The sequence below is a fragment of the Echinops telfairi genome, unplaced genomic scaffold, assembly GCF_000313985.2.
Source record: "Echinops telfairi isolate 266 unplaced genomic scaffold, ASM31398v2 ScPeMD7_7469;HRSCAF=8507_1, whole genome shotgun sequence".
Taxonomy (NCBI): Eukaryota; Metazoa; Chordata; class Mammalia; order Afrosoricida; family Tenrecidae; genus Echinops; species Echinops telfairi.
The window spans coordinates 79,480,658-79,491,681 of NW_022111373.1; the positions used below are offsets into that span (position 1 = coordinate 79,480,658).

At 43.8% G+C, this 11,024-nt stretch overlaps 1 protein-coding gene across 2 annotated transcripts in view; it reads right to left on the reverse strand.

The window, feature by feature from the left end:
* TNPO1 (transportin 1) overlaps positions 1–10,974 on the reverse strand; it is a 109,524-nt gene extending 98,550 nt beyond the window's left edge. The window contains exon 1 of one of the 2 annotated variants that reach the window (XM_004703542.4): positions 10,918–10,972. In XM_004703542.4, the coding sequence (XP_004703599.1) occupies positions 10,918–10,932 (15 nt within the window). In that variant the 5' untranslated portion in view covers positions 10,933–10,972. Of the gene's footprint in view, positions 1–10,917 lie in introns of both variants that reach the window. The other variant, XM_045285399.1, reaches the window with a different exon arrangement.
* Positions 10,975–11,024: the final 50 nt, after the last annotated feature.

An 11,024-nucleotide genomic window follows, 5' to 3' on the forward strand; every position in this document is an offset into this window, starting at 1 on the left:
ACAATTGATGTGTGTATGGATTGGGATAACAGTTGTATGAGCCCCTAATAAAATGTTAAAAAAAAAAATGTAAACGTTCTTCTTAGCTCACCGGCTGCCAAACACAGGCTACAAGCCCATGGGCCTTGATGTAGGAGAGGACTTGGGATGCAGCGTTAAACAGAGTGGTCAGAGAAGATGACACCTGAACACAGACCTGAGGCGAGGCGGGTGAGTCAGGCAGCTACTGGGAGTCTATCCCAGACCACAGAACCAGCCAGAGCAAAGGCCCTAAGATAGGAGCACAACTGAGGTGTTTTAAATAGATCAAGGAGGCCAGTGAGTTAGTGGGGGAAGTGATAGTAGGAAATTAGGTCAGTAAGGTAAGGAAAAAGGAAAATAGGATTGTGTAGATCACATAGGGCCTTAAGGGGGATCACTAGTTCTTCTCTGAATGAAATGGGAAGCCTTTACAGGACTCTGAACGGAGAAGTGACATACACTGTACAGTATTACATTTTAAAAGGCTCACTCTGATTATGTCTTGAGAAAAGACTGTTGGGAGGGGTCTGGATAGAATGGGAAGACGGAGCAGTGATCCAACAAGATATGATGGCAGGGGTTTGGACCAGGGTAGTGGTAGCGAAAGGGATAGGATGATGGGATGGTAGGATTCTAGATGTAGGAGGGGGCTTCAAAAAGTTCATAGAGAAACTTCATTATATTGTAATCCCATTTTTCCATCAACTTTCTGAAGCTTCCTTGTACTTTGATGGTACAGAAATCAGGTTGTCTTGGCAGAATGAATGCGGAGAATGAAAGAAAAAGCAAAGTCAAGGTTAACTCCGAGGTTTTGGCCTGAGCTACAAGACAGATGGACTTGGAGTGACCGAGATGGGGGAGCCTGTAGGTAGGAAAGGAAGTTTAACAGTCTAGTTTTGCATGTGCTGAGGTTTAAGCCTACTGTTAAGACAGCCAGGTAGAAATATTTAATAGCATCTGGACACAATGAGCCAGACTTGGGGAAAGTAGCCAGGCCTAAACACCACATTAGGCATTCCTGGCATTGAGATCCCCATGAGAATGAGTGGAGATAAAAAGAAAAACAAAGCCCTGAGCTCTAGGGCTCTCCCACATGAAGTGAGTTGAGCATCACCAGGAAACAAAGAAAACGTTTAAAGGAAAAGGGAGCAAACAGCTGTGCCAAATATTGGTGACAAGTCAAATAGGAAGAAATGCATTGGCATATGGCATTTAGCAATGTGGAGGTTACTGGTGAACCTGAGGAACCATTCCAGTGGTAGTACCGGCGAGGCCTGCAAAGAGCGGGCTTAATAGCGTATCAAAGGAGAACACATGGCAACAGCAAGCACAGAGGACTCTTTCAGGAGGTGCTGCAAAACGAAAGAATAGGGAAACAGCTGGAGAAGAGTGGATCAAGTTTGTTTTTAAACAGCAGAGATAATAGCATGTTTGTTTGCTGATGGAAGTAATCCAATAAAGAGAAAAAAATATTGACAAAGTGGAGCAAGAGAAACTGCTCCAGGTGGAGAGACCAGTTGGATGGCTGCCTGCAGGCTTTTAGAACCGCAGCCACTGCACAAGAACGAGGAGGTTAAACAGAAGCACCAAACACTAAGCCACTTAGCTGGGGTGTCCTGTGAAACCAAAGCCCTAGCCTTCAAACCGAGGAACCAAATTCCATGAGATGTCTGGTTGTACATAAGCAACCCCAAACATTTTACCGGAGTACACTTACTGAGGGCAATTGCAATGGTTGGCTGTGCCACCAGCCTCAAGCAGTGAGATTTTCCCTTCACTACCAACCCTCTTCCCCGTCTCCTTCCTTCTGGTAACTGGTAATACATTTGTCTCTATACATTTGCCTTTTCTTATCTTGTTATATTTCTTCTCTTGTGTCAGGCTTATTCCACTTATCATAATATTGTCAAGCTCCATCTGTACTGTAGCACGTATCAAGACTTCATTTCCCCACTGAATGAATAATAAATACTCCCTTGTATGTATGCACCACGTTTGGTTATCCTTTCATTTGTTGATAACCATTTAGGCTGTTTCCATCTTTTGGCTACTGTGAGTGGTATTGCAATGAACATTGGTGTTCAACTCTTTTTTGAGTCTCAGCTTTCAAGTCTTTGGGGGTGTTGCTGAAGAGGCACGTGGGTCACATCTGATTCCTCTGGCTTCCAAAGTCAACTGACTCAAGGCAGAGGCCAGACATGCCTCTATCCTCCATCCTGTTTGAACCTATTCTGATACCAACCATCCTTCCCCCCAGCATTCTGCTTCTGTGGCTGGGTTCTATAATCGATGCAATGACCACACAGAACTCACAGATGATGCTCACGATTATGGAGTTTTTAGGGAAGTGAACAAGGTTTACAATTCAGGTGAGAAAGTTGTTCTGTCAGGACAGTTTCTTCTCTGCTGTGACTGTAGGCCCTCAGCCACTTGTCCTGGCCCCTCCTCTGCTTAGGTAGTATTACAAGGCTGTTAGGGCTGCCAATAAATGCTCAAAGGGCATGCCACTCCACTATATGCCTCAACCCAACACCACGCAGCTCCAGTTCTGTATATAAGCAAACCCAGCTCCCCCAACTGAGTGCCCAGAGACACTGCACTGCACAAATCAGCCTTCTGCCTCAAAGCACTTAGTTCTATTTGCTCCGTGGGATGGGAATTACACTGGTCCTCTAGTGTCAGAGCTGTCTATAGATCAAGGTGGTTCAATGCACATTGATCTTGGGAGCCATAGGATGCTCTTCACTCCTGACTATCAGGCAGTGAGATTTCCCACTTCCTGATTCGGAGACATCTGATTTTACTCCCAACAGGATGGCAATCACAATTAAGGACTGTTAACGATCACTCACACTGAATCCTATAATGCAATCAGTATCTTCCCTCACCTTCCTATGCAGACTCACCAGGAAAAAAAGGGATGGGTAACAAAGGCTATGGCTAAAAGATCAATCTTCAAAAATTCACGGTACTACATGTGTACCTAAGAGTGGGATTGCTAGGTCAGCTTGTAGCTTTGTTTCCTTGTGACAAACCACCACCAGCCGTTTCCCACAATGGAAGCATCATTGTATATTCTCATCAACAAAGGACAGAGGTTCCAATTGCCCTCCACCCTTGCCAACATTGTTCATTTTGTATTTTTAATTTTAGCCCTCCAAGTAGGAGGGAAATGATCTCTCATTGTGGTTTTAATTTCCATCTTTCTGATGGCTGACGATGCTGAACATTCTTTCACTCTTGGCGGGCACTTCAATGTCCTTTGGTGAAATGTCAAGCCTGCTGTCCATTTTATGATTGAGTCACTTGTCTTTTTGTTGTTGTCAAAATTTTATATACAAGGGTCCTTTGTGGTTTTTTGGATATGAGAGGAAGAGTGCATTTGGAGTTCGTTCCACCAGGTCAGACTGTTAATCAAGCTTTCTATTTAGAGGTTTGTAGTTACATCAGTGGTTCTCAACCTGTGGGTGGAGACCCCTTTGGGGGTCAAATGATCCTTTCACAGGGGTCACCTGATTCCTAACAGTAGCAAAATTACAGTTATGAAGTAGCAATGAAAACAATGTTATGATTGGGGGATCACCACAACATGAGTAACTGTATTAAAGGGTCACGGCCTTAGGAAGGTTCAGAACCACTGCTCCGTTGGATAGATATAAACAAACAACCAAAAACCCCAAACTCACTGCATCAAGTACATTCTGACCCATCGTAGTCCTACTGTACAGGGCAGAACTGTCCTTGTTAGACGGAGTAGAAAGCCTGGTCTTTCTCTCTGGGCTGGGTATACGATACAGGTCTACCAAATTAATTAATGCCCACCAAATCTGGCCACATCCATTAGGTTCCTTACAGTCTTTGGCATTACATACTATGGAAGAGATGAGTAATTGTTATACACTATGGCAGTAATTTCTGCACTTTAAGATTAAGGGGCTCCATTGATAGTCTATCAACAGATTTACAGTCACCTGTAAAATGCAACTCCTATTGTTCTTAATTTTCAGTATAAAACTAGTGGCACACCTTGTCTTTTATTTTCCTTAGCTGAACACCTCTGTATTTTTTGCTTCTTTTATACTTCCTCCTTAAGACAGATTACTTTGCCAGAGGTTTTACTAAGTGCTTTTTCCCAAGTTACTTATTTAAAAACAGCTTTCACTTAACTCCTGTATTTGTTAATGTAATATAATCCCATCTACATCTGATGGATCTCTTTGATTTTGTATCTTCAATTTGTGTTGAGACTACAGCCTTCAGTGTGGATTAAGCCTCAATGTAAAAACATTCTGATAAACAACCAGATGATGAAAGTTTTCAAGGATTTCATTTGATTTGGAGTCACAATCAATGCCCGTGGAAGGCAAACCCCTAATCCCATTGAAATCAAGTTACTTCCAACTCACTGTGACCAGCTCATACGGTTTCCAAGGCTGCCAATCTTTACAGATCAACTAGCCTCATCTTTCTCCTGTGGAGTCACTGCTAGGTTTAAACCACTGACTTTATGGTTAGTAGTCCAACACACTTACCCAGCAGCACCACTAGGGCCCCGGCCACGGGAGCAGCAGCCAAGAAATCAAACAACATATTACACTGGGCAAACCAGCTGGAAGCAAGGTTTTTAGTGTTCAAGAGCAAAGATGCCACTTTGAGGAGGAAGGACATGTGATCAGGAGGGACTGGTCCTTAAACGAGAACATGACGCTTGGCAAACAGTCAGGGGAGAAAGGAAAGCCTTTCCCTCAAGGAGATGGGTGGATATAGTGGCTGCAGCAATTAGCTCAAACGTAAGAAAGATTGTGAGGACGGCACAGGATCAGGTAGTGTGTCATTTTGTTGCATATGGTTCAGAACCAAGTCAACAGCACAAAACACATTTGTGTTGAGATTATTGTTTCACTCACAAATACTGCAGTTGTTCCTTTTGAATTCATTTTTATATAGTCATTCTTCTTACAGATAAAAACTCCTCCTACTCGCCTTTTTTGAATTATAGGTTGATAATTAAAACCTGCCTCATTTAACTCTGCCAACTTCCCCCAGAATCCTTGCCAGCCTAACTGAACAATCTTAAAATCTGATCTAAGATCTACCAAACCAAAACTCACTGCCACTGAGTCAATTATGACTTATAACGACTCTATAGGAAAGGGTAGTACAGCCCCTATGTTTCCAAGACTGTAACTCTCTTTGGGAGTGAAAACCTCATCTTTTTCCTTTGAAGTGGCTGGTGGTTCCGAACTGCTGACTCTGTGGGCAGTTTGTCACATTAAAAAAAATACTGAAATAGAATTGAGCTGATTCTGACTCATAGGGACTCCACAGGATGGAAAAGAACAGCCACCTTTAAGTTTCAGAAGCTGTAAATCTTTACAGGAGAAGGAAAGCTTCATCTTTCTCCTGAAGTGTTGCTGGTGGGTTTGAACTGCTGACTATGGGGTTAGCAGTCCAACTCATGGGCTACTACGTCACCAGGGCTCCTTTCTGTATATATACAAGGGGGTGCCCCCTGCCCCTATCCCAGTGGAAAAAAGCTCCACTGGGCAGAGCTTTTGTAGTATTTTCCCCCCTAGGCAAGCATCCAGTAACCCACTCTAGTTAGTGCACCCAGTGGTGGTGCCTGGGAAGGTTCTCTTTGGTCACAGTGAATTTTTTCATGAAAGCAGTTTCGCTCAAACCTTGTTTTTGTGATGGCAATTTAAGAGAATAATGTGCGACTGTGAAATTTTGTTTCCTGCTCAAGAAAAAATGCTACAGAAACTGATGTGATGTTGAACACAGCTTACAAGGACAGTGCTATGAAAAAAACTCATGTGTATGAGTGGTTTCCTCATTTCAAAAAAAAGCAGAAATGTTGATTGATGACAAACCTCATTCTGGACATCTGTCAACATCCCGAATGGATGAAAATTCAGTGCATTTGGAGTTCATTCCACGAGATCAGATTGCTAATCAAGGTTCTGAACAGATAGTGTGAACAGTGTGCAACAAAAAAAGGCCTGATTTGTGGCAGATGGGGGGCTGATTTTGCCACCATGACAATGCATCTGTTCTTGCAACCATTTCAGTGTGCCAGTTTTGGGCAAAAAAAAAACAAACCACCCCAAAACCAACAAAAAACAGCATGCCTCTCTTGCCCAACACACCTGACTCACCTGAACTTGCTCCATGTGACGACTTCTTTTTGTTTCCAGAAATGCAGAGGGACATCAAATGGCAGTGATTTGAGGACTTAGAAGAGATGGGGGAAAAAATGAGGGAGGTGCTGTCAGGCATCCAAACAGAAGAGTTTGAAAAATGTTTCCAAGAATGTAATCAATTTGACAAATGTATTATTAAGTGTAATGGAGAGTATTTTGAAGGTGTTAAGGTTGTTTTGTGAAAAAATTTAAATACATAGCTTTGGAAAAAAATTTGTTTTGGGGGGTACCCCCTCATACATTACATTAAAAAAATATATATATACACAAGAGCATGAACTTTTGCAATCAGGCCATTTTGGATTTCAGATCCAGTCCTGAACACACCAAGCCCCTGGGCAAAGTGAAAAAAAGAAAAACCCACTGCCATATAGTCAATTCCAACCCATCGAGACCCTATGCAGGGTTTCTAAGATCATAAATCTAATGATAGGAGCAAAGAGCCTCAGCTTTCCCCCACCCCCACCCCCTCCGGTGCAACTGGTGGGTTTGAGCTGTCCACTTTGTGGTTCCTTGTCTAGCGTTTACAGCGTGAACTTTTTGAAAACCCCTCACATTTACCTATCTATACTTCAGATCTTTTATCAGTGACATGGAAGGAATTCACATGTATAACACCGGGCTATGATAGTAAACGAGGGCAATGTACATAAAAGTCGTAATAAAATGCTAAAATAAGGTCTAGCACATTAGAAGAAAATGTTAATTCACTTCATCCTACTGTCTCCCACCCCAAGCAATAAAGACAATAAGTACTGTGCTGTCTCAATTATTTTAAACCCATTGTGAAATTCCTCTAAGACCATTTGGTAATATGGACCACAAGCTATGAATGTTCATGAACTTTGACCCAATAGTTTCATTTGGGGAAATTTATCTTAACAAAATAATCCAAAATACAGAAAATGCTTTCCATGCAAGGATGCTCACTATAGTGTACCTGTAAAAAAATTTTAGAAACCTGCTAAGTGTTCAACAGGGAAATATTTTAAGAAACTCAAAGCAACATTAAGAGTGCATTTAAAGAGATGTTGGCAAAATAATTTAATAGTATGAGAAAATGTTTAGGATGCTAAGTGTAAGAAAGCAGAGCACAAATGACTCACAAAAGTCCTCAAATGTTCAAAATCAAATAAACTCAGAAAAAATTATTGGAAGGAAATGCATCAAAGGGTTTACAGTGGTTATCTCTTAGTTATCCCACAGTCCTGATACTACAAAAGATTTAAACATTATTTTATGGTTGCTTTCTGACCCAAGCTACGAAAATTTCAATCGTATCATATGTATGTGAAAGCTGGACAAAGAATAAGCAAGATCAGAGAAGAACTGATACTTTTAAATTATGGTGTTGGTGAAGGTTACGAAAGTACCAGGGACTGATTTAAAAACAAACGTGTTTTGGCGGAAGTACAACCAGAATGTTCCACAGAAACAGGGTGACGAGCCTGTGTCTCACGTACTTTGGACATGCTGTCAGGAGACACCATTTGTGGTCGGTAAGGTAAAGGTCAGTGACAAAGAGGAAGACCCTTGATCAGATGGACCGGCACGTGGACTGCGGGCCCAAGTATAAGAATTAGGAGGGTGGTGGAGGGCCGGGCAGCATTTCATTCTGTTGTGATGAGTCAGGGCGGACCTGATAGCACCTAACCACAACCTGGAGCCCTGAAGGTTCCTCATTCTAACCATGAGGTCAGCAGTTTGAAACCACCAGCTGCTCCTCAGGAAGAGGGTTTTCTCCTTCCACAGAGATTGACAGTCTCAGAAGGCCACAGAAGCAGTTCCACTCTGCCCTATGGGGTTGCCATGAATCGGAATTGACTCGTTGACAGTGAGGGAGAACATGGCTGCTTTCTGTGGTTTTCTAAAGTGACAGTGATTGTGACGACGACAGCAATCACTACGGATCCAGATACAATTCGAAGACCTTAGGTATGTATTCACTTTAAGCTCATAACATGAGATGAAGAAAATTGAGGCCCGGGTGAGATTAAGTCACCTGCCCACGTTCACACAGTTTTGAGAGGTGATTTAACTCAGGCAGCTTGGCTCTTCAGCTTCTTAACTTTTACACTACACAGAAAAGTGTTGTTGTATTCTTAAATTTTAATCATGCAGGACGCATCGGTCAATCCAAACCTTATGTTCTTCCAGCTGTCAGTTTTCTTTCAGATCGGAGTCAAAGGACATGCTCTGCCGTCAGGTGTCATCGTGGAGTGAGAGGTGGCTAGCCACCACTCCTGTAATAGGTTCTACCTTCACTAGACAAATTCTAAGACAACTCTGCCCCCCTGCCCTGTGCCAACATCTCATTGAACTACTGAGGCTCTAGAACTCTAAACATTCCTACCTATTACATAGTGGCAGCACTTCAAGGAGCCCAGTGGGGAGGGCCTGGAGAAACCCAGCCTGGTTTTTAGAACCCCTTTCCTGCACTCACAGCCATCCATATAGCTACTAATCAGTTACAACCTTTGCAAACATCGTATCTTCTATTGTGAAGTTCATTCCCTCTCTCCAGATACCTACTGCGTCACTGGGTTAAATGGGACCAACTAAGACAGATCCTCAGCATCTGGGGATTTCCCTGAGAAGAGCTCGTTTCTACTTACTGGAGACGGTATGATTCTCCATCCATTTGGAAAACTGCATCCTTTCATCATTTGCTTTGATTCTCCCAACTTTCTAACCCTTTTGCTGGTAAACATTCTTTTTGTTTTCATTTTGGTGAAGGAAACAAGATCTTCTGGGCAGCAAAATACATTCAAGAAATCAATTCCAGGAAGAAATATTCATAATTTATACCCCGAACAATAAAAATAACTCCCGCTTACTCTTGTGCCTCTCTCTGCAATCTCCATTTGATAAATGTATTTCATTACATGTCACTTGGTTTGACTTTCTTCATAGCCAAATTCCTTTCCTTAAGAAATGTATGCAGAATCCAGCAGGCTTCAAAGGCAAACAATTCCTCTAAGTATAGAACATGTACATTTCATACATTACAGTTCATTAGGCTTTAGAGAAATTGCATTCCTGGGATGGATCTAACATGACATAAATAAGAAACAAAAGAACTGCCACTTTGATAAAAACAATACATTCCAACATTGAAGTTGGAAATATTTATAGCCAGACCCATTTACCATTTTTCACCCCAACCTTATTTTGCTCACATGCTCTTATAATAATAATTTTGATAGATTTACTCCTATAACAACTCAACTATAGATGTAGCCCCATCAACGCTAATCCAGGGTGAGGATTCCTTTTAGGGACCCTTTTAGCTGTACCTCTTTGAAGAAAATGAAAACAGGGCACTAATATTTCCTTAGGTTTTCATTAACTTCCACGGAATAAAAACCATACGGCCGAACTGTATAAATCTAGGTTTTGGATAAGCAGAGAAAGAGATAGCCAGAGAGGAAATTTGCCCCTTTAAACTGATTATTTCCATCTCACTGGTGCAAATGTTCAACTTAGTGCAGTCATTCTCTAAGAACGCAAGAGCAAAGGTGGGAAAGAGAATCTTTCCCCCAATGGACTACACCACTAAGTACAACGACTTTGACCATTGTAATATGAATACTCCGGTATAACAGGAAAACTTTTCTTAAATCCTAAATATGAAGTCCGCCAGGACAGCCATCTTACCTTACACTTAAAAATCCCTAGTACACCGTGCATCTTGCATTTAAAAAGCATTTTAATGGGGTAAGGGGGAAAAAAAGGACCATGTTTGTACTGATCATGAAAGTTATCACAGCTTCAAAACAGTTATTAAGCTTCTTCATCCAACTGTCAAAATCCATGAGTAGCTGGCTAACCTCCAACTTGAAAGGCTCTAGATTGATCTTTACTGCTGGGCCACAGTTTAGTGACTAAGACAATTGATGTGTACTATAAGCAATCCTTGCATAATCCAGTTGGTTTTTAAAAACCCATGAACATCACATGATCATTTTAAGGGAAGAAAGCAATTCTCCAAACAGGTGGATTGTGGGAGCCGGTCTGTTGCTCTGCAGCTGTCCCCCTGCTGCGTGTGCGCGTGGGAGTGAGAGTGGAAGCATAAAGCGCCACACACACACACACACACACACACGCCACAAATCACACAAAACCCGCGCAATTACGAACATTGAAAAATATGTAAATCACGGGTGAGGTCAAGAAGCCCCAAGGGGAAAGAGCCAAGAGCTGCCTGGAGGAAAGGGCTCGGCTAGCGAAGGAGGAAGGCGAAGGTGTGTCCGGACAAGGAGCCCCTAAGCAGAAGCCCGGGGCCGGACAAAGACGGGCCCACCTGGGGAGGTGCCCAAGCGTCTGGAACGGGCAGGAAGCAGGAGGTCCAGGGGACGGCGAATTGCAGCACCCCAGGACCCCCACACGCCGTGCTGTAACAGGCCCGAGGGAAGGCTCCCCTCTGCGGGCGGTCACTCGGCACACGCCTGACCTAGCCACCTGAGGAGCCGCCGCCCCCGCGCCCTGTCCCCGTGTCGCCCGGAGGCCCCGGCCGGCAGCTGTTGGGCTTAGAACCGCGCCGCCGCCGCCCGGCTCCAAACGGCCGGGCAGCCGCCCGAGGGCGGGCGGGCGGGCGGCCCGGGCCTCCCTGCGGCCCGTCGAGCAGCCTCGCCACTCGCAGCCGCCGTCCCCGCCCGTCCAGTGCGAGGCCGCGCGTCCTCGGGCCACCTACCCGGTCCCACACCATCCCAGACGCCTCCGGCGCTCGGGCCCTCTGCCGAAGCGGCGCTGCCTCCAGTGCGGGGACCGAAATGGCTGCGGAACAAAGGGAATCTGGGC